The following is a 24,178-nucleotide window of genomic DNA, read 5'->3' as shown; positions in this document are numbered from 1 at the left end:
TGAATGCTATACCCACCCAATGAATGCTTCGTTTTCATTTGAGTTTTAGTTAACAATCGTACAAATGTATATCTTGGAAATATCACATCGATCTCAGGGACTGACCTTTCCTGGCATCCATTTGGAATGAAACACACATTTAAGATTGTGACAGTGACAKATTGCGATTACCTTGGACAGGTACATGACTATAATGTTGTGTTCGTTCACATGACCATCCTCATGTTCCTTAACATTTAAAATAAAAAATTTGAGTGATTGAGTTTGCGGACCATCTCTAGCAGGCCTAACCATTCTTTTCCAAAGGATAGTGAAAAATAYTACCCTTCAGGGTTGGGCTMAATTCCATTTCAATTCAGTCAAATTAGGAAGTAAACTGAAATTCCAATCCAATTCCAATTTTACTCAATGCTTCTCTRTGTGACTGAATTCAATTTGAATTGACTTCAACCCTGCTATCCTTGCTACTTGTATCACTGCTACTTGTTTCCCAAATGATAAGTAAGGAGGGACCCACTGSTGAACTGTATCCAATTCCTACTTGACCGCAGCTAAAGTCTGTGCTACTGCCAGAAAGAAAATTAAAACAGCTTTAGGTGGGACATGACCCAAAGACGCTAATGTATCATGTCTCTCTTGCCACAGTTGCTGTTGTTTCCTTGGCCTCAGCCCTCATCAACAGACAGAACTTGTAACGCTCCTCAGCAATACTGAGACGTACATATATGTATGGGCCTACATTACACCTTACAAATACTTAGAACTTTACAAACTCCAGTGCTATTGTAAACTTAATTTCTTGATCGTGGATATTGTATTCAATCTCATCCAGAGGACTTGTGGGTCTTTATATTAAGTAACTCACGGTTACAACAGGTAAAATACTTGATCTTGTATTAGTTCTCACAGCCAAGTARGAATTACATCAACATCAGCTCTTCTCTTACCCTCTGGACGCACACAGGTAACTTCTGGGAATAATTAAGTTCTTCACAATAAAAGCCTTAAAGAGGTACCGTCAGTAATAATGACTCAATATAGATTCAGAATCAAAGTACTATACAAAAMCCGAGGCTACACTATTGCTACAGCACAAGTCCATGTTTTACCAAATATGTATGGCATACCCAATGAAAATGTTACTACGATCCCATGCTGCTATTGCAAACACACTTGTTATTGTTACAGAGGGCCTAGACTAGAATACGACCCAATCAGAGATAGATATACACCAAGTTGACTTCTCTGCATACACTGTGGGCTAAACAAAAGTCGCACTCATTAGTGTACTTACTCACACCAAGCACTGACTTCAAAGCAATCATACAACTTACACCAAATAGCATCTGGCCAGCCATCACCCAATACTATCAACATGCCTGAAAAAGACAGTATTCAACACGGTATTTCATTACAACTCTGGAAGCATCTGAAGAAGGTGTGAGAATTGTTTAAATCACTATTGTAGTGAATGGCGACAGTGTAAGATCCCTTGCGGGTCTCNTGAATGGCGACAGTGTAAGATCCCTTGCGGGTCTCCCAGCATCGTAACAGGCCTACCTAGGCAAGGTTTGTTACACTGTCCCCTCCATTCGGGAGAACGTGTCCCCACGCTTCACTATAYCAATACCCTCTCTGATGGCCCCCAAGGCAACATCCCACCATTGCCACCAATGTTGCAATTTTTGCAAATGGCAACAATGTAATGCCCCTTGTGGGTCTCWAACCYAGGTCTTCCAGCCTGTAGGCAAGACCTGCTAACCACTGTTCCAATAAGAGTTTTTTGGGGGGGACTGTAAACACAGTATATTCGCCATAACCTGCATGTGGCAATTCTGTTGGMTGTAGCCTACATACACTCAACCCGTTATTGTTAATAATCCGTTATATCTTCCAATATATGGTTCCAGCAGTCAAGGTAGGGACACAAAGCATACAACTATCTAAGCCCCTGCACTTGACAACAATATATACATGTACTGTATCTCRGGCAGTTGTCCAGGTACAGATGGTCATGTGAGTGGAAAGACCATACACTCGTTTACAGTTACGTCAGGATCATATTGCGARATAGTGGCAGGTATTTCACAAGTCAATTTTTTTTGTTGCTGTTCTAAAACCTCCCTGCAACACGCACGATTCCACTAACRTTGTATTATTAGACRCTGTGTCTTTTTGCCATTGTGTCAATTCTCCAAACTCCATTAGGTGCCACCAGAGAATATACGATTGATAAAAGTGTATATGGCTCTGGGTACCACTCATCCATAGCTATGGATTCCTTTAGTCCAATGTTATTACAATTCTTAGTACTAGCACAGTGAATTAACTATTGTTTCTTTCTAGATAATAATTTGCTTCTACATTATCCTCAGTCTGACAAATCCATCTTTATCATACATGTGAAAAACACATATAGTAATGCTGTACTCACCAGTCTGATGCTCCCAGTGCAGAGATGAGATCAGGTCTGACATCACTCAGACTGTACACACTGTTACACACAGGGAGACAGGAAGCTAGACTGCACTATGATCCCCTCTGATCCTCTCACTGGTGCCTTCTGTGTCACACACACGCACACACACGCACGCACGACGCGCTAGCACACACACACACACACACACACACACACACACAACACACACACACACACACACACACACACACACACACACACACACACACACACACACACACACACACACACACAGTAGTGGTAAAAATATTTTTGAACAACTTTTACCTTTACTTCACTATATTTCCCCTGACACCCAAAAGTACCAGGACAATGGTCCAATTGACGCACTTATTGAGACAACATCCCTGGTCATCTCTATTGCCTCTGATCTGGCGGACTCACTAACTACACATGCTTCTTTTGTAAAGGATTGTCTGAGTATTGGAGTGTGCCCCTGGTTATCCGTACATGTAAAAAACAAGAAATTGGTGCCGTCTGGTTCACTTAATATAAGGAATTTGAAATGATTCATACTTTTACTTTTGTTACTTATTAAGTATATTTTAGCAATTACGTTTCCTTTTTTTATTTTATTTTTWMYTTYKRMMMYTWAWYCYTWARSMMCCSKKSSKYMAWYYWARKWAMMWWAAAAMWWWWTTTTTTTTATATCTGTCAGTTTAAGCTAGAGATATCAGGGTTTTTGCATGGGCTGCGCCTGAATCCACCGCATCCGCCTATATCAGCCTTCCACATCTGCGGTGGAAGGTGGCCGAGCTACAGCGGGTGTTTGTCAGACCAGGAGACATCACAAAAATCAGTCTTCTCACAAAAACGTGTGTAGCGTCCGAGCAGTKTGGCCTTTAAACACTCTATGGAAAGGGGAGATTAACGAACACGACCGTGTTCTCCGTTTTGCTCTACGACCMCCACAAGTGTCACTGGACTCGTCTGAAGGTAACACATACAAACTAATGGAAGTATGGAGGTAGTTTTGTGCCAACAAAAATAATATGTGTAAAAAAAAAAAAATACGAATATATTTATTTTTTGCCATTTATGAATGTGTTATTCAATGTGTTTCTATGGGTTATAGTAGTAAAGGCCAAAGTCAATATTTTATTAAATAATAAAACAAATTATAATAATTTTTGATAGCTAAAAGGGTCCTAAAATTCGAAATGATCAATGGCATGACCATCTTAAAACAATTCCATATGTTAGCTTAGACAGCTTAGACTTAGAGGTTTTAAATATATTTAAAACCTCTAAGTCTAAGCTGTCTAAGCTAACATATGGAATTGTTTTAGACTTTTAGACTTTTACTCAAGTAGTATTTTACTGGGTGATTTTCACATTTACTTGAGTCATTTTCTATCAAGGTATCTTTACTTTTACTCAAGTATGACAACTTGGTACTGTTTTTTTACACACACAGACATACATACGTACCGTTTTTTACTAGACTCGCACTCCCAAGACATCACTCGACATGGTTGGAATCTACACTGTCACTGACAGCTGTCTGCACTCTGCTGCACCAGTTAAGTGATAGGAGGCTGAAGTAAGTGTTAAAAAAGACTCAAGTAAAAAGTATACTCATTAAAAGTGAGACAAGACTCCAAAAAATTGGCTTTATTGGTTATTATGATGTTCATTCCCTTTAACAAGAAAACACATGAATTGAACAGGTATGTCAATTCACAACATAACAAGCAGGTATTTTTTTTAAAGTAGCCATAAAGTAGCCAAAATTGTAACGTCTGTAAATAGGCCACGCTGAGCAATATAACAGCAAGAATCATTGCAAAAGCCTTYTAAAACCGTACACAAAGTCTGAGGCTTTGTGTGAAAATGAATAATCATTGAATATTATCTAAGTACAAAGATGCAATGCAGTAGAGGATGGCAATGCTGACAATGCTGGAAAGACGTCAGATGACATTCAATAACCAGGTAAGAATAACATTGCTTGTTTCTTTCTTCAACACGTGATTTTCAGTTTATATAATTTCATCATTCATATTTTTGAAACAGACATAAGCCCATTTACATTATCTCACCCMCCCCYCTCTCTCTCCCTTTGGTTCTCTCTAACTGTACAAGACTACTTTTCTCTCTCTCTCTATCATTTTTCCATCCACCCTGTGTCGTCGATCAAGCCTGGTCCAGCCCATAATACTCCGCTCCATCAGCGCTGTTTCCGTGGTACAGCCAAAGGCTTCTCTCTCTGTGTCCTCTGAGGTGGACCCACTAGTGTGCTGTGAAATACATGTGTTACAATATTAAACTTGACAATGTATCACTAACTACTTTATATTACACAGTTCCATATATTTTAACTATTATTTCCATCGCCGGCACACCTGATTCAACTTGTAAACTAATCATCAAGCACTTGAATAGGCAAATCAGGTGAGCTAGTTCAGAGCTACAACAAAGGCCATAAAGATCATCAAGGACAACAACCACCCGAGCCACTGCCTGTTCACCCCGCTATCATCCAGAAGGCGAGGTCAGTACAGGTGCATCAAAGCGGGGACCGAGAGACTGAAAAACCAGCTTCTATCTCAAGGCCATCAGACTGTTAAACAGCCACCACTAACATTGAGTGGCTGCTGCTGTCACGATCGTCTAAGTGAGGAGACCAAGGCGCAGCGTGATGTGAATACATCTTCCTTTTAATAAACAAATAACACTTAAACAACCGTGGCGCTAATGAAAACGAGTGCAGACATGCAACATCAACATAGAAAATAACCCACAAACTAAACTGGAAAATGGCAACCTAAATAGGATCCCCAATCAGAGACAACGATCAACAGCTGCCTCTGATTGGGAACCAATCTAGGCCACCATAGACCTACATATGCCTAGACTAACTACACACACCTAGACATACATAAACCCTATACAATACCAAAACCCCATAGATATATAAAACCCCTAGACAGGACAAAAAACAAACATGCCACCCTCGTCACACCCTGACCTAACCAAAATAATAAAGAAAACAAAGATAACTAAGGTCAGGGCGTGACAGCTGCCAACATACTGACTCAACTCCAGCCACTTTAATAATGGAAAAATTGATTTAAAAAAATGTATCACTAGCCACTTCTAACAATGCCACTTAATATAATGTTTACATAGCCTACATTACTCATCTCATATGTGTATACTGTACTCTATACCATTTACTGCATCTTGCCATATTTATGTAATACATGTATCACTAGCCACTTTAAACAATGCCACTTTTATATGTTTACATACCCTACATTACTCATCTCATATGTATATACTGTACTCTATACCATCTAGTGCATCTTGCCTATGCCGTTCTGTACCAACCCTCATTCATATATCTTTATGTACATATTCTTCATCCCGTTACACTTGTGTGTATGAGGTAGTTGTTGTGAAATTGTTAGRTTAGATTACTCGTTGGTTATTACTGCATTGTCGGAACTAGAAGCACAAGCATTTCGCTACACTCGCATTAACATCTGCTAACCATGTGTATGTGACAAATAAAATTTGATTTGATTTGATTTGATAAAGGGGGAGGTTTGAAAACCAYTGGTCTACGTGACCGTTCAGGAATACACAGTGTGCAGAAATTCCCTTCTGTGATTCTACTAGATATAGCAATGGAGTAGCTACCGGTTACACTGGCARTGGTCGTTGGACCTCAGGGGCACTCTGGTGTTCTTCACCTTCCGGTCTCTTCTCTGAGGGAGAAAAGCAAGTATTGTCTTTCTCTTTCATTTGCTGTTAAGCACTTGCTCCACTTGAATATAACTAAACAAATATTTCCTTGGGTAATAGACATAGCCGTGGGAAGTGTGGGTGCTGCAGCACCCCCTGAAAAATCGGAATTAAAAAAAGATATTAATAAAAATATACTTTCTTTTCTCACAACAGTAGTGCATTGGGCCTTTACTAGTCTTGTATTAGCAGACCGATACAGCTTTCTGTAGCACGGACTTAAAAAATATATATAAATATATATTRCTTATAGATCACTTTGGGTTATAAGTTTGACAGTGACATTTTAATTGATCCCTCCCCTCCTGCCTGTCTCCTAACCTTCATTATTTTGTTCCTGCGGTGCAGGAGAACAATGGTCACCAGGAGTAAGACCACGATCAGGCATCCTGCTCCCACTGCCACCCACACCCACAGGCTTAAGCCCAGCATGGACACCCCCTCAACGGGCTGCTGGCTGCCTTTGGTACCTGAGAGACACACAACCAGGGAGCGCCTCAGTGAAGACCTCGAAGTGGCATTCACATCATAAAATCTCCGTATTGACGTCAATGCACGGTTGACTCAAAATTTGGCATTTCGCACTGGTTCCTCAAGTTAGGATTTGTTCCCTATCTGTCAAATGGTGTGGAGATAGAATGTACCATAGTTTGTTTTGTGAAAAATTGATTTTATTGAATCACTTTAGATTAACGAAAAACAATAAAGTATTTTTTTGTTTTTACTTTTTGAACAGCCCCTCCTCCCACCCTGAATTTACCAATGTTAAGGAGGGATTGAATAAAGTAGGAGCTTCCAAAACCTTGACCATGATGAAAATGAAACTATGAATCAGTATACAGTGTTCATAAAGTAGTGATACTCACAGTGATAGCAAGTTGTCACTGTGTTTACATCCGAGTTAGGTACACTGTGCCCCTGCCCATCATCTTGGCCCTCCACCGGCAAGAGGGGCTTAGCAGTCAACAAACCTGGGAGAGAAAAGACAAAAGCATTGTTATATTCATTTTTATCATCGTTGTATTGGGGATGCTACCAAAACCAACTATTACCTACTTTTCACGTTGATGGTCTGAGTCTCGTTGTGTGTCTTCTCATTCTGAGTAATCTGACATGTCCATTCTCCTGTGTCTGACAGGGCCACAGAGCTGAAAGAGACAGTCCTAGAGCCAGGTCGTCCAGGGGCCCCTTCCACCTTTCCACCTGGACTAAGCCACTCCACACTGGGCAAGGGATCCACTCCTGTCACCTGGCACTCGAGGATAGCATTGTTGCCTTCGATGAGTTCATTGGAGGGGTGGACCTTGACTGGTTCAGACAGGGGAGGGAGAAAGGGAGAGGGAAAATAAAGAGGGAGGGGTAGAGTATGACAAGAAAGCGAGGAGGAAAAGATAGGGAGGGAAGAGACAGAGGGAGAAATGTCTAAGGAGAACACAGAAGCTTTCGCCACATGAATTCTGCCATTAGAATTTACCTCTGGTGCAGACCTGGGTTCAAATACTATTTTAAATCTTTTAAATACTTTGAGTATTTGCTTTAGCCTGCCTGGAGTGCTAAGTGGGTGAGGATTACACTTTTGAGACATTTATATTGGTTCCATTGCAACATGGAAGCTCAATCAAGCACAGATACAGCATTTGAAATGATTTCAARTAGTATTTGAACCCAGATCTGCTTGGGTGGTRTCATTCAACTGTACTAGCAATAATAATATCACTTCACCATCACTGCTATAAAAACTGCTAGTTTGCAGGACTGGTGTCCACATTCACTTGCTAGACACCCCYATAACCCTATGCGGAGTGACACCTGTGACAATGTCGAGTCTGTGATCCATCTTTTTCCCGTCCACCATACAGATGTAAAGTCCGGCGTCACCACCCTGTAGAGCAGAGATTTCCAGCTTGCCCGATCTCATTTTCGCCCTTTCAACCATGGGAGCATTTCCTGGCATGGGGAAAAGACAAGGACTATAATGAACACGTACAAACCCCCATGTATACATTTGTTATACAGCATATGATCTATGCAGTATTGTAGGAAACACTTATTTTTACTGCCASTTTTTCATGAAATAACCAATTTCTTTCTTTATAATGAGCTCTTTTCTATCCACCTTTCCGCTGCTTGCCATTGTTCCATTTAATGCCCATGATCAACACAGATTCACTTTGCCCCACAGCTTTATGTTTCCACTCTACATCCTTGTTAGACGTCTTGACTCCACAATCAATATTGACAGGCAGACCAATTCTCTTGTAGATCACCTCACCCACCACATGGAGAATACACAGGGCTGAGCAGAGAAAGAGAGAGAATAAGAGAGGGAGAGAGAGTGCTGCAATCACTTTWTTAAAGTACTTCTGTTACTTGTATTATTATTTATTATTAACTTTCCATTTCAATRAAGCATACTGTATTGAAATTGAATTCATAGAGAGAGAGATATCTGTTCATTTATTTTCCCTTTCATACTATTTGCACATTGTTACAACATTGTACATAGCCAACAATATAACATTTGAAAAAAATATATATAATTTTTTATTTATTATGAGTGTAATGTTTACTGTTAATTTCGGCTTATTTTATTTCCCTTGTTTATTTCCCTTTTGTTAATTGTCTATTCCACTTGCTTTGGCAATGTAAACATATGTTTCCCATGCCAATAAATCCCTTTGAATTTAATAGAAAGAGAGAGAAGAGAAAGAGGTGTGTGTGTGTGTGCGTGTTCGTGTGCGTTTGTGTGTCTGTGTGTGTGTGTGTGTGTATGTGTATGTGTGTGTGTGTGGGGGGGGGGGGGTAAAGTAAGAATAAAATGAATACAATAACATTTTAATATTTCAATCATGTAGTGTAGATCTTTACCCACCAAACACAAACCAGGACAGGGTCTTCATATTGGACATTTATCTGAAATCTGGAATACAAATTTAAATGACATTCATGCAGTCAAAATGCATAGAACATTTTAAGGAGAGATTGACACTTTTGAAACATCTAAAATGTCAAATATATTCTTTAAAAATGATCTTAAACCTTTGTTTGGCTTAAGTATATTTCTAAGTAGAGTTTAATCTCGACTTTATGTTCTTACATGGCTTCTGTTTGAGCGAACTTGTGGTTTGTAACCACATGGCTACTTCCTCTCTCTCTCTCTCTCTCTCTCTCTCTCTCTCTCTCTCTCTCTCTCTCTCTCTCTCTCTCTCTCTCTCTCTCTCTAACATTTACATATGTCTAAAAAAATAAAACATTTATCTGTGAAAAAGGTCAAAAGAGTCAAACGTTTCTTTGCACGACTAGAGATGTGATAATAGTTTTCTGAGCAGGGCTGGTCTCTTTTCTATGTTTTCATTATTTTCAGAACTTACTCCAAACATTTGACACATTTCAATAACAGGTAGATGCATATATAATAACATGAATAAGCATGTAGGCCTCTCTAACCGACAACAACAAAGGTAGTGAATATTATCATTTACAGTRTAACATTAGTTACATGTTTTCAGGAATGATATTCCTCTGAAGATGGTTTATTGAATAACAATAAGTAATCTATCACTCCACAATTGTTTTAGTAAATAGTAATTGTATATAATTAACTCATTTTCACTATTTGTTTAATTCAGATTGATCATAATAACATAATTTATTAGAGTTGTATTTGTAATTTGGGCAATGCTTTACTACTTTACAATATTCACCTTTTACTTGACCAACTTAATTCAATTAAGACCCAGTTATTTATAATGATACTGTATGCCTACTTGAAATCGACATTTTACATTTTATCAGGTGTTTGATATCGATGTAATTCTTAACACTATCTTTGATAACTTTCAAATATTAAATTATTCCACAAAGCCTATATCTGAATACCATGCTATTCACCGAGGTCAATTATAGGCTACTTAACAATGTTCAAAATTTACAAAATTGCAGTAGCCAAATGATTCTTAGATTCGTATTATCATGATGTATTATCTCACCTTGATTAACTCACAAACAGTGATACACATATAATTATTCAAGTTAATGAAACCGYCTACATTTCCTTGTGTGTTATGGAACATTATAAATAGCCTACTGATCGTGGTGATTCAACAGTTTTAAGGCCAGGCACCACAGGCTGAAACGACATTTTTGCATCTACCTGTCAGTTTTGAGATTTGTTGGTGTTTTTGTCTGTTAATATTTGTATTTTCAAAAAGTAAACATAAAAATGCCAAAAACTTTATGAAAATGTAGATTTTCTTTAGTTAATCATACTACCATCATGAACATTTTAATGCATTTTAAACACTTTAAAATCGACATATATCAATATTTTCAAAGCTCACTACAATAAATTACAGATAACTTAAATGCCCATTTCATAGAGAATGTCACAAACTGGACTATATTAGTAACTTACTTTGAAGAGATGGCGATTCGGTCTAAATAGACGTTTGGTAGTTTAAATTYAGTGTATTAACTGCCATTTCCCTGAATTCAGTCTTCCCACACCCCAACTAAGAAGCATGTGCGTTAATGAAATTTTCGTCCGGTCCGGGAGTGTCTTAACAAAATGAAACCAAAATATATAGGCTGGCTTCGTCCAGAAAAGTGGATTTCTGCAATATAGTTGTGTATAAATTCAACTGGTAAAAGTTGATTATCCGTCCCCTCTCGCCTTCAGCATTTCACACGTAAAAAAATAAAATAAAACTCCTATCCTCTCTGGGTAAAAAAAAACATATAGCCCATGTAACTGAACTAGCTCCGACAAACATATTGGAACATTAATATTACCTGATCTGATTTGTAATTTACCTGAAATGGATTCTCAAAACGTCTTAGGTTACAAAAATCTGAGAAAAAAAATGTATTTCGCGACAATACACTAATGAGTATGCGTTGAGGATAGACAGTAGAGCGGAATGAGATCGAAGAAAAAACTTCTGCACTTTGGAAAGATTGTGGGTTTTCGCATGCTACCTGCCTGTGCCTTTGCAAACTCCTTATTTGATTCTGTATTTACCTTCCACCACAGTGACCCAACTTCATAGGAAATGGGCTCCTTACTATTAAAGGTGCAATCTTCAAAATGTGCTGTATATGGGAAACACTGCATTTGCGCTGACTGACTGCATATAACTAACAAGTATCGTGACATACTTTGTGATTATCCTTTATAACGTGAACTTGACAGTGATACCACTTGAACGTCTAATGTAAATAYAGTATGKGCTTTTGCRTYATCAATAGTAGCCTMCTTTAAAAATCTACCTYATAAAACCACGCTATTAAAGCAGATAAAAGTCGGATATTGTCTTTATTCCGGCCTATCCAAATAAATCGAATGGCAAAACTGATATTAATCAATGGGATGGTCTTGGGTCTTCCATGCATGTGACCATGAAGATATACACACCTGAAAGACTACTAAATGAGTTATTTGAAGATCCTAGTAACAGCAAATGTAAAATGAGTCACAATGCAGTATGGCGTCAGGTATAACTGATATCAACCAATTAACCCCCCACCAATCCACACAATGATCCCACTCCCACCCCGTGATGAAGACAAGACCTATGATTGCATCCTCACCACCAAGTAACAACCCTCAGGAAGATGTTGAGCATGTGCAGCAGGGCCACTAGACGACCAGTCATTCATCTCAACACAATCACACAAAAAGCAGGGGCAGCAGAAACACATCTTTATTTTGTCACAGCGGAAGTAACAAAGTTACTTATTTTAACAAAATAAACAAAACAAAAATCAGCCAGATATCACCCTCAACACACTTGAAAGAACCAGTTTGGTTTAGTTTTTTTTAATTATACACATTTTATCATTTTGTTTTGTATATTAACTCTCTCTATTACTGTGGACGACRAACTAATGAAAATGCCATGTCGGAACACAGAAGGGGGAGAGAACGGAGGCGGTGCTTGGCTTAAGAAGCAATGACAATACAACAGATGCTAGTCAATAAGAGATGAGTGGCATGTTGTTCAGGGAAGAGGGGGTTGAGAACATTGTTGCATTAGACACTGTATAATGATACCAGTATCTATTATGAGTTGATTGGTGTCAGTTGCAAGATGAGTATAGACTTAGAAGGGGTGAATACACCAGCAGACTTCCACCAACACTACTGTGTTTATTGTAAAAGTGAAAAAAAATAAAAGACATTTCTCCTTTAAACACCCCATCCATTCCACCTGCCTGTGTCTGCGTACATAGCTGTAGGAAAAGTGTATTTATTTAAACCCTACATTCGTCAGTTCAGAAGCTTGTGTCAGAGCATTCTGTGTAGCTCAGTGTGTGACAGTGTGTACATGTTAGCGACCCTCTTCCCCTCCCGAAGTGAAACTCTGCCCCCCTCCGTTCACTCGGTGACTCTCCGGTAGAAGTAGAGGTAACCCAAGTCCTTGGGTGGCTTCTCTGAGGCACACACTTTCTGATCGTTAAAGATAACCCACCTGTGAGTGAGAGAGTGAGAGAAGAGAAAAGGCACAGACAGACATGAGACGACAAGAAACAGTACTTTAAAGCTTTGTCTAGATTGTTATAACCACAGAATCTCAATAGCAACACCGTGCACCACAGAAGTGGGCATTAAGTAGAACGACATTCATGTATCAAGTGTGTGTATAAAGGAGTGGTTTCTTCTATATGAAATGAAAGAGAATGGCGCTTACTGTTGGTCYTTCTTGATGTGGCAGACGTAGTGGCCACACATAGTGCTCGTGCCCATGTGACTGATGAAGGCAAACAGCTCATACTCTGGAAGAGAGAGGGAGGGAGAGGAGTGGGGGGGATAGAGGAGAAAAAGCAAGACATGCAAAGTGGAGACATCAGTGACAGTGTGCATCTATGCTGCAAATGGACATCGATTTGAATACAGAGGGTTTTTCAAATTGAAAGATATGGACAGACAACAACTTGGAGTCTGTGCACATTGTCAAAACACATTTAAATATGCTTTCCACAAAGAGTAAGTCATTAACCAATACATGTTGAGGTGGAAAAAAATAAGTATATTCTTTGTTTTCCGGGAGTGCATACCTGTTCTTAAAAAAATAAAAAAAATAAAGATGCTTTGAGGAGAATATTAAAATATGTTTGAACATCCAACCCAAACTGAACGCACCCCCTTCCTCTCACTGTTGACTTACTGCCAGGTCCGTCTCGGACTTTAGGCCCAGGAGGGGGCTCCCTGGACCCCTCGCTCTCGGCGGCCGAGCGCCCCCCCTCCGAAACTTCCATGGACTCTAGATCATCCAGGTGGGAGAAGATCCAGTCCACGGCGCGCTCTAGGACGTTACTCTGGAAGAGGAGAGGAGAGACCACTTGGTTAAAGGTTGGAGACCTGACCAGCAGCACAAATGAGTGTGAACTTCAACCGTGTGCTAGAATAGAGTATATTGTGCCAAAKGTCTAATCATATCAGTAAATTCCACGAGTTGAATACAGCTACTGAGCATGTGTGATATCTCACTGCAGTTTTTGTATCATTTCTTTGAAGCAACATCAAGGAGTGCTGTCACTAGAGCAGTGCTAGACGTGAAGGGTCGTAACGTTAAGGGAAACACTGTCTCACCGTGGCCCTCAGTGCTCGCGTGGCCTGGTCTCGGCTGAAGCCCATGGAGACGATGGTTGCTAGGTGCTCCTCAGAAACGCTCTCTGTGGGCGTGGTTCCGGGAGCGGAGCTGGTGCCTGGCAACACCATGGGAGCGGAGAAATCTRCAGCCAATCACAGATGGGGAGGAAACGTGAATATAACGTGCATAATGAAATCAATGAMATGCCGTCGTGAAATTACTATTGTAAAAACGTGAATAACAACATTGCTGGGAATTACTGACTGGTTCTACTTCACGTTCAAACACATGGCAGTCCATACCATCTAATTAAATCACTTAGATTTCTCAACAAACACCACCCACTTACAGCCCTACATCCATGACAGACACACGTGTTTGATGGTATATTTGGCACAACTGTTCCTCCGTGACCCACCTGGGTCGTCCATGTGGCCCATGACCCAGTTCATGGCTGCGTCGATTCCAGTATTCCCAGTATAGTACACAGCCTTCCTGCAGGCCTCCAGTGGGAATCCCATCTCACACAACTGGGACACGGTGGAGTCGTCCAGGACTGGGGCTGAGAGAGAGAGAGAGAGTGAGGAGGGGAGGGGGTCTAATTATATGGATGCACTCCACAGACAGCAGCAACAATAAGGATGTCACGAACGGTCCTAACAACTGCTGAGAAACTGGACATTTGGAGACGGCCAACAAAATAAAACCACGTTGGCAAACCATATTAAACTCATTCTGGACCATAAGAGCAAAACCAAGTCTCTTTCCCACCATAGAATTGAAATGATAACTCACATCACCTCACTGAAAATACAAAACCAAATTTTAAAAAAGGTGTAAACACAAAAACATGGAGAAAACATAAGAGGGAAAGAAGAAAAGGAAAATATGACGGGACGAAGGGATGAAGGAAGGAAAGGTCAGAAAGGACAGAGACTGACAAAGTAGTGGGGAGTAGAGCGAGTCGTCCTCCTCGTTGCCGTGGGAACCCAGGATACCTTTGACCTCCATGTCAGGGGTCATGAGAGGGGGTGGGGCCACCTCTGGCAGAAGCTCCTCCCCCGGCTGCTGGCCGGTCCCACGGAGCGCAGTCAGGTCCAGTGTGTCGGGAACGTCAATGCTCACGTCTGCAGGGACAAACAAACATCTATTTAGTTGACAGGGACTGGGCCACATTAATCCCACATTTCAGTTCTCACATTAATGGAAAAGTAATTTAAAAATGTGTTGTTCCTTGGACTTGTCAAGCAACTACAATGGAATTTCCCACTTGAATTGAACTGATATCGTCTGTGATAACCCACAGGTGTAGATGTTGCATGTGTATGTAAATGAAAATAAAATGGTACTCAATACAGAAGATCATGTAGACCTTGTTTACACTGTGTGCAGAGCAGACGACTCACCCAGTTTCTTGGGGACCCAGTCCTGTCCAAAAGTGAACTTCTTAACCTGGATAACCATGTGGTCAGGGAAAGAGGCAAAGCGGGTGGTCCTGAAAGAGKGATGAAGAGAGAGAGAGGGAGGGAGACTAATTACAAACTACATTTTCCCTAGGAAAATGCATTGATTGATGGATGATTTAATTCAGTGTTTTACAACTCCAGTCCCCCCAACAGCACACATTTTTGTTGTACCCCCCCCCGGACAAACTCACCTGATTCAACTCATTGAGGGCTTGATGATTAGTTGACAAGTTGAATCAGGCGTGCCTGTCCGGGGCTATAACAAAAATGTGTGCTGTGGTGGGTACTCGGGGACTGGAGTTGGGAAATACATTTCATTGACCGGGAAACTCATTGATAGATTGATYGACTGAGGGAATCGTGTGCGCTGTCATACTTGGTGGCGGTGGTCTTGGCCTGCGCGGCGGAGCTCCAGAAGTCTGTGAGCGTCTCCGGTTCGCTGAGCGCCGCCATGCACGCTGTGAACGGGATACAGGCGCGCACTAGCGCGGGGGGACAGGGCTCCGCGAGGTCTGTCATCTACGGCCGAACGCTTCAGGCTCCTGCAGCTCTCTGATAGAGCAGAAGGATTACTTGAAAATGTTATTTTATGAAAGAATATACACTGCGTTCAAAAAGTTTGGGGTCACTTAGAGATGGTCATTGCTTTTGGAAAGAAAAGCACATTTTTAGTCATTAAAAATAACATGAAACTTGATCAGAAATACAGTGTAGACATAATTAACAGTTTGTAAATGACTATTGTAGCTGGAAAACGGCTGATTTTTTATGGAATATCTACATAGGTGTTCACAGAAAGCCCATTATCAGCAACAATCACTCCTGTGTCCCAATGGACAATTGTGTTAGCTATTCAAGTTTTTTAATCATTTAAAAAAGGCTAAATCGATTCAATTGAAACGCTTTTGCAATTATGTTAGCACAGCTGAAAACTGTTGGTGCGTGATTAAAGAGCAAAAAACTGGCCCTTCTTAGTCTGGTATCTGGAGCATGCAGCATTTTTGGGTCAATAACAGGCTTCAAATGACCAGAAACCAAAGACTCTCTTCTGAAAACTCGTCAGTCTATTTCTTGTTCCTGAGGAAATAGTAAGGCATTCCAATGCGAGAAATTGCCAAGAAACAGAGATCGTACAATGTGTGTACTACTCCCTTCACCAGAACAGCGCACAACCTGGCTCTAACCAGAATAGAAAGAGAAATGGGGGCCCCGGTGCACAACTGAGCAAGAGGATAAGTACATAGAGGTGTCTAGTTTTGAGAAACAAGAGCGTCAAGTCTCAACTGGCAGCTTCATTAAATAGTACCTGCAAACACCAGTCTAAGGTCAACAGTGAAGAGGTGACTCTAGGATGCTGGCCTTCTAGGCAGAGTTGCAAAAGAAAAAGCCATATCTCAAACTGGCCAATAAAAGAAAAGATTAAGATGGGCAAAAGAACACAGACACCGGACAGAGGAAGATTGGAAAAAAGTGTTATGGACAGACAAATCTAAGTTTGAGGTATTCAGATCACAAGAACAACATTCGTGAGACGCAGAMAAAATGAAAAGATGCTGGAGGAGTRCTTGAYGCCATCKGTCAAGCATGGTGGAGGCAATGTGATGGTCTGGGGGTGCTTTGGTGATGGTAAAGTGTGAGATTTGTACAGGGTAAAAGAGATCTTGAAGGAGGAAGGCTATCACTCCATTTTGCAACGCCATGCCATACCCTGTGGACAGCGCTTAATTGGAGCTAATTTCCTCTTACAACAGGACAATGACCCAAAGCACAGCTCCAAACTATGCAAGAACTATTTACGGAAGATGCAGTCAGCTGGTATTCTGTCTATAATGGAGTGGCCAGCACAGTCACCAGATCTCAACCCTATTGAGCTGTTGTGGGAGCAGCTTGACCGTAAGAAGTGCCCATCAAGCCAATCCAACTTGTKGGAGGTGCTTCAGGAAGCATGGGGTGAAATCTCTTCAGATTACCTCAACAAATTGACAACTAGAATGCCAAAMGTCTGCAAGGCTGTAATTGCTGCAAATGGAGGATTCTTTGATGAAAGCAAAGTTTGAAGGACACAATTWTTATTTCAATTAAAAATCATTATTTAAAACCWTGTCAACATCTTGACTATATTTCCTACTCATTTTGTAACTMATTTCATGTATGTTTTCATGGAAAACAAGGACATTTCTAAGTGACCCCAAACTTTTGAAYGGTAGTGTATTTGACTTATAAAAACTTGTTGGTTGACTTATTTAATGAGGCTTCAATAAAAAACAAGGGCAGTTGATGGGGCAGAAGTAGACTCGCTGACACAATAAACTACATTTCCCATGAGCCCCTCACCGGTGTTGGTGGCCTGGTCCATGGGCACAGGTAGCTGGAGGATGTAGTCCACCCTCTGCGTGTACTTTGCTTTCTGTGATTGCTGACACACAATCCTCTCCTCTACCAGGAAACGGAAGGCTTCAGACGGGTTCACCCCCGAACGACAGTTTCTCTGAGGTGGAGGTTAATAAAACAAAACTAAGAAAATGGGGTACAACAGTAGGGAAAAATCTGATGACAGAAGATGGAAAGAAGGGATGGAGTATGGGATGAAAGAGGGATGACTTTACCTCCACCATATTAATGAAGTGTAATAAGAACTCCTGGGCGTCTTGTTGCCGATTGGTGGAGAACTCCGAGTGGCCCCGCCCAATAAGTGCTTTGAACATGCGTGCCGCTATGCCAACCTGGTCACCCTGGAGACAAAAAAAAAATGTTATTTAGACAATACACATGGAAAGTGAACACCCAATCGGTTAATGTAAACACAACTGGAAAAACCTTGTCATTTTTTGAGACAGGTGTTTGAGGCGCCAGTGCTACGGTTGCTAGCATTCTGACTTAAGAAACCTTCCGTACAATCTTCCAGTGCTTCCATTCACTTACTCTGGGTTCAGAGCTGGGTTCAGAGCCCTCTCCGGGGTCAGGGGCTGGTTTGGAATACTCGCCCGACAACAGACCATAGCCCAGCTTTGCTCTGAAATAAGGAAGAGATGTTGAACACCAAAACAACATTGGAATAAAGTCCATTTAAAAATTTAGAAATAGAGGATAATAAAAACAGGAATTACTGATCCATCGGGAGAAATTCTACTTCTTAAAACTCTTATAAATTAGGGGGAAGTGTTGAAGGAGATTTGGTCCTAAGCCTGCAGATAGTTTTTTTGCCTGCATTTTTTTGCTAACAATTACCATCCCCGTATCTTATCTAATGCTAGCCGTGGCCATAGAAATTGATTGTTTTTGCTCAGATAAGTGAACAGTTAGTGACATCCGGTGGAGAAAGGCTGGCCTTTAGACAATGACCTACTGTCCATCCAAACATAACACATGCATCTCACAGTGCCAATGACTATGCATTTGTGTGCCATAACAGTTGTATGCCAGTGTGACTAGCTTTGAATACACATGTGGTATAACCCCCGACTCTGTGCTATTTCCAGACGCAGGTGTGTGTAGTCTCAAGGTTGTTGGGAAAGGGCAGGTTTAATAAACCTTATTTATGTTTGACGCGAAATGGTTAACAACGTTAAGTTTGTGTGTGTGTGTGTGTGTGTGTGTGCATGTTACACTGAAAAAAAAGAAGAAGCATTTGGTGGAAACTCACACTTGGGTTTTGAAGTCCTGGGTGGGGTCGCTTGGAGCTTCACCGAAGATCTTGTCAATGTTGGAGACGTACCTGAAGCGGGGTACACACACGACAGAGGGGTTTCGTGAGTATTTCCCAGCACTCTTTTCACAATCCGTYTCAACTWCTCTTTATGTCAGGGCCTRTAGGGCCCTGGTCAAAAGTAATGCACTAGAAAAGGAATAGCGTTGAATCTGGGACGCAGACTGAGACGTAGAAGTGATAGACGGTTACTGACTTGCTCTGGAAGTCAGGCACGGTGAAGAGGACTTGCATGACCGAGTTCAGGTAGCAGCTGTTGCCCAGGTTCTTCATGCCGGTGAGGCCGGGGCCTGACAGAGGCCGCAGGGTGGCCCCTGACTCCTGGATCACCTCCCACTCCCCCACACGCTGGTTCACCGCTATCTCCAGCTCTGTCATCGTACGCTCCGTCTGCATGGGAAGAGAGGTGTCGAGGAGAGAGAGAAACGGGGAAGGAACCGGAGATGGAAAGACAATGACAGATGAACCAGATGGAGAGGACTGATCCCACAATGAGCACCATCGCTCATTTTGTTGTTATAACACAATAAATATGAGCTATTTAAAATGGGTCCAGGCCAGCTTTGAACATMATTTTGTCACTAGAACACKGGTAAGGCAAGTACGGACAAGTATAGTCCTTATTCATGGAGGAAAATGTCTGTCACTAAAGAAAAATAGTCCTTAAACCACAACACTGCAGCATGAGAGAGCCTGCCCATCGAGACCCTGTATCTTTATTGATTTCGGCAGTCCTACCTTTTCCATGGTCATCATGTCGATGCCAAAGTGGGACAGGTGTTCGGGGAGCTTTGGATCCAGTACCATATCATCCTCGTCATAGGAGTACACATCTGGAAAGGCCACAGAAGCAAGTCAGACATCAAAATCTGAAAGAATACAGCCTCTTACCCAGTTACAACTGTCTTCGAGTCAGACTTCAGTCTCAGAGTCCTTTTCCTTGCCAGTGTTTTCTTAATCTTCCCCTTTCAATAATAAGGGTAAGCTTCTCAATAGGGATTCGGTGACTGCTGGAATATTGGGACTAGAGAGAAGCACTTGGTAAATAAAACGGTATTGTGTTGTTTCAAGTGTCCAAGTATTCGTATTGTGTTGCCATCACCTGCTCCGTCGGGGGTGATGGTGCCCAGTTTGACGGCTAGAGGGTGTCCCGTCTGCTGGAAGTGCAGGAGGGCATGGTTGTTCCCCCCGGAGCCGTCGAAATACCTGCGACCGCAGAACACCCTCCCGTCCGACAGGTTCATCCACAGGTTCTCCTGCAGGTCACACACCTCACACCGCCAACCACTGGAAGACAGGGATGGAGCGAGAGGGGTGGGGAGGGAGGGGAGAGGTAGAGAGAGAAAGAGAGAATCATCGAATGGTGGAGAGGAAGACTTAGGGAGAATGAGAGATTGATAGAGAATGAATGATCATTCAACAAAACATTTATTTAGGCTACATATTGACATACATTATTTAATCTATTAATTACACTATCAGACCTTGTATACGGTCCAAGTCTATGATGAAATTAATGGACATTTATGAAGCAAAAAGGAGAAAAATTGTCAACGTGTAAGTTCCTTTAATGCTGGAGCGCTYGTGACATTCTAGCCAATGCCAGCACAGAACAACCTAGCCTAACCAGCGTCTCACCTGGGAGGGATCTTGGTGCCGTTGTCGAGCTGCTTGAGTTCGACGGCGTGCCGGGAYTCCGCCCGCACCTCGCCGTCCCACTGCTGCACCTGCAGGGCATGAGACACTGAGTCTGCAGACATCAGCCCCGCCATGGCTAGAGATACCTAGAGGGATATAGAGAAGGTTATAGGTGGTTACAACAAGAATGCATGGTCAATCTATATGAAGTGTAATACCTAGAGCAGGGGTTGTCAACAGGCTGCCCGTGGGCCAAAACCATCCCGCTAGTGTTTTTTTTGCCCCTCAAAGTTTTGTAAAAATAAAAAAAATTGGGGGGGGGGTTGGTCCCCCAAAATACTAAATTCAGCTAAAATTAGTTTACTTCAGGAAATCTGTTCCCAAGTATTCCCCACTACAACAACAAAAATAAGTGATCTTGTCTCAATTATTTTCAAATACAATCTCTTTTTGGCCTTAGCTGTGGTCAATTTGCAGAGTACAAATTATAATTAATTTCCATCTCCCCGACCATTCCCTCTGACAATGAAAAAAAAAGCAGAATCGTGTTTCCGATGCACACACTAACTATGAATGAAGGGATTCAAAACTACATGCCCATGGCAATGACAGGGCCTCTTTCTAAACACAAACAAACGCACAACACTAAGAGATAATTGGCAAAGTTGAGGCAACACTTGAAGTGTTCACCCACAAAGTGTCTCACCCGCTCTCTCACAAGGTCCGGCATGGTGGCGAGGTCATCGGATGTAACTTCCTGTCTATCAGGGAAGAGGACGACTTTTACTTCCTCCTCATACTGCTCCTGCTCCACGTTGAACCCTCCCTCGATACCTGAGATAGAGAGAGGAGGAGGAATGTCAATAGACATAATATAGGTTTCATTGATCTATCATGGCAGAGTCATTTCTGAAAGTTTTGGCTACAACCGAGTGTTGGTGTCAGCATCCCTGAAGGCTAGCCTGGGTACCAGTATGTTTAGCTATCATTCCACTCTGTATCATATGCTAAACACATGCTTGTCATGACATGGAATACAAGGAGTGGAATGTTAGTAGAAACAGACTGGAACCCAGGCTACCTGAAGGCTGCTTCGGGGTTCTTTGCACCGTCATAGCCCTGTCTGAAATGTGTTACTGTTAACTCTGCTGTTACCTATGGCTAATCGGGTTGGCTTCTTCTTGGGTGGGTCACCGGATCCAGAGTTCTCCTCATCTTCCTTCTGGGGAAAATGACAGTTCAAATTTTGTGAATTGTGTCCATCCACAAGAAAAGGTGGTTCATTCATAATTTCTTATAGAGACGTTGAGCAAACCAAACGGAAGTAGCTGCCATTAAAACAAGCTGAACTGGCCTGATGTCATTAGATGCTGCCTGATGTCAGGTATATTACTTTTGTACTGAGCAATAATTTTGATACCAACTGAAATTTGTCACTCAATGTGTTTGTTGTGTGGCCGCTATTTTTATTTTACCTTTATTTAACTAGGCAAGTCAGTTATGAACAAATTCTTATTTTCAGTTCAGGGGTAGAAAGACAGATTTTTACCTTGTCARCTCTGGGATTCGATCTTGCAACCTTTCGGTTACTAGTCCAACGCTCTAACCACTAGGCTACCTGCGCCCCAAGTGCCTCTATTGCTAGCTAGGCTCAGCCAGAGACTTCAGTAAAAGGTTTGAAGGAACAGCGTGTAACTCACCGGAGCTTTGCGGGTCCGGGAGATGTGCAGGTAAGCCCGCTGTCCGCTCCTGGTGTGGTGTCTATCCACATACTGGCTGCCGAACCCAAGGAAACTGTTCATGCACACATATAAGCCTCCTTCACTCTCCTAAAAAAGATCAAATAAATGCGAAAACAACATTAAAAGGGTTAGGCATTAAATTGKCTGTCTTGGTAACTGGACAGATGCTAGTTTACCCAACAACCTATTGGATGTAACGGTACAGTAGTTGAAGTTTCCCACGCGACCAACTCATAACTGAAGATTATCATGTCAACAAATGACAGTGTGATTTTCTAGCATGCTAACTAGCAAGTTAGTTAGCTAAACAGTTGGAATGACATGTCAAGTGACAGCCAAAGTTAGCCAACTGGCGAGCTAGCGTTAAACTTGAAATGTAACGTTGGTTAACTACGTAACCTTCGAGTTCATTGAAAACTAGTCATGATGATAGTTTGAAATTATTTGACAACCTCTGGTTACAGTAGCTAGCTAACGTTAGCTGAATGGTAAAGATGTTAGCTGGCTAACRTTAACGTGTCTCAATGTAGCTACAGTAACGTTAGCTAACTAACGCGTTASCTAGCTATTGTTGTGACGAGCAAACTACCCACCTAGCTAGCTGTATAACTGGTAATACACAAATAAAAATAAAAAAACAGCCCCAAAGAAAAAGCGTATATAAAAGACAGGTTTAATACGAAGCTAATAACGTTCGATGAGAAGATGGGTTACTCACCGGAGAAGAAAATGACAAGGCGCATTCGTCTTTATGGACACGGTCCCCGGGCCTCGGAACTCGAATTGTGGACAGAACCGACATYAAAACCTCGCTTACCTCCGCCATCTCAAACTAACTAATTCTGCCTTCCAATCGGACACTTGTTCCTGAGTTTGGACCCCAGCTTTTGATTCCCCAGCTTTGAATATTGTCTGCTTGTATTGCTCTTCCCCTCTCTCTGTCTTCCTCCCAATGAATGGCTTGATGTCCCCCTGTTTGTGTGGACTCAAGGCCGAACGCGTATAGCACGCACCCGGTATCGTGGTAATCGTAATATATAGAGTATAACTACCGCACAATTATGCGATGTTGTGTTTGAAAGAGAAACATGAATTAAGTATGAATTCAGATCGCCAATTAATCAAATCTATATTAAAACGTTATTTAACATCTAAAAAAGACATACAATAAAACGCACAGGCAAAATACACAACATCTGCTTTATATCACACATAACCTTTTCAGTAATTACGGTCATGTTTAAGGGCTCGCCACCTCGACGATGAGAAGGCGAAAATGTCAGGGTTTTAACGCACCGAATGAACTACTGCCACCGCGTGGGTGGAAAGAGAACTTCACACAAACCCCAAATATGTAAATGAAATTGTCTATTCATTGTAATTAATAGACTATGGAAAAAGATACAGGATTTGATGTGTCATATCAGCTGCCACCTTTAATGCTGATGAACAAATTACTTTGTAGTCAAACAGGGTAAAAATGTTACATGTTGCATGTTCAGACCTGCCATGATTGATGTTTGGTGAGTGGGACGTTGGTAAAGTAGGCCTATATAGCCTAAATAGTTTGATTGAAGAAATTCTGCTATGAAAAAAATAGGAGACTATGAAGAATGGAAACAATGTTTTTTTGTGTGTAGCCTATACAGTGTTATGAATGAGTTTGTGTAGACTGTAGGCATGTACACTAAGCTAGACTATAATAATATTTTAGCATTATTTTAGTGCTTCCAAACACTGTTATTTACTGTGTCAATAAATCTCCTTTCAAGTGTACTGCCTCTCCTTTTCTCCACCCATCCCAC

At 41.5% G+C, this 24,178-nt stretch overlaps 3 protein-coding genes across 6 annotated transcripts in view; all 3 read right to left on the bottom strand.

The window, feature by feature from the left end:
* Positions 1–2,521, bottom strand: part of LOC111965255 (T-cell surface glycoprotein CD4-like) — an 18,456-nt gene extending 15,935 nt beyond the window's left edge. The window contains exon 1 of the mRNA XM_023989330.1: positions 2,435–2,521. The gene's annotated coding sequence lies outside the window, so the exon portion shown is untranslated. The remainder of the gene's footprint in view (positions 1–2,434) is intronic.
* A 1,557-nt stretch (positions 2,522–4,078) lies between these two features.
* On the bottom strand, positions 4,079–11,190 carry LOC111965243 (T-cell surface glycoprotein CD4). 3 transcript variants are annotated; one of them, XM_023989314.2, is made up of 9 exons: positions 11,042–11,190; positions 9,102–9,149; positions 8,346–8,525; positions 8,039–8,176; positions 7,286–7,537; positions 7,096–7,200; positions 6,551–6,699; positions 6,125–6,192; positions 4,079–4,719 (listed from the first exon to the last, which is right to left on the bottom strand). In XM_023989314.2, the coding sequence occupies exons 2-9, from the start codon at positions 9,136–9,138 to the stop codon at positions 4,650–4,652; spliced, it is 999 nt and encodes a 332-aa protein (XP_023845082.1). In that variant the 5' UTR covers positions 9,139–9,149; positions 11,042–11,190; the 3' UTR covers positions 4,079–4,649. The 3 variants fall into 3 exon arrangements, with proteins under 3 accessions (XP_023845082.1, XP_023845081.1, XP_070300147.1); XM_023989313.1 differs by lacking the exon at positions 11,042–11,190 and adding an exon at positions 10,644–11,029; XM_070444046.1 differs by lacking the exons at positions 4,079–4,719; positions 6,125–6,192; positions 11,042–11,190 and adding exons at positions 6,201–6,325; positions 10,644–11,030.
* A 735-nt stretch (positions 11,191–11,925) lies between these two features.
* Positions 11,926–23,371, bottom strand: LOC111965254 (ubiquitin carboxyl-terminal hydrolase 5). Of its 2 annotated transcripts, none has more exons than XM_070444047.1 (20): positions 23,092–23,371; positions 22,332–22,460; positions 21,787–21,853; positions 21,338–21,465; positions 20,632–20,777; positions 20,096–20,280; positions 19,732–19,826; positions 19,190–19,383; positions 18,931–19,002; positions 18,210–18,300; positions 17,894–18,019; positions 17,599–17,775; positions 15,664–15,806; positions 15,228–15,316; positions 14,763–14,948; positions 14,240–14,383; positions 13,821–13,963; positions 13,396–13,546; positions 12,919–13,003; positions 11,926–12,699 (listed from the first exon to the last, which is right to left on the bottom strand). In XM_070444047.1, the coding sequence occupies exons 1-20, from the start codon at positions 23,197–23,199 to the stop codon at positions 12,606–12,608; spliced, it is 2,553 nt and encodes an 850-aa protein (XP_070300148.1). In that variant the 5' UTR covers positions 23,200–23,371; the 3' UTR covers positions 11,926–12,605. The 2 variants fall into 2 exon arrangements, with proteins under 2 accessions (XP_070300148.1, XP_070300149.1); XM_070444048.1 differs by having other exon boundaries at positions 14,820–14,948.
* Between the last annotated feature and the right edge of the window lie 807 nt (positions 23,372–24,178).

Source organism: Salvelinus sp. IW2-2015, linkage group LG6.1 (genome assembly GCF_002910315.2).
Source record: "Salvelinus sp. IW2-2015 linkage group LG6.1, ASM291031v2, whole genome shotgun sequence".
NCBI classification, from domain to species: Eukaryota; Metazoa; Chordata; class Actinopteri; order Salmoniformes; family Salmonidae; genus Salvelinus; species Salvelinus sp. IW2-2015.
This window is presented reverse-complemented; position numbering and strand designations above follow the sequence as displayed.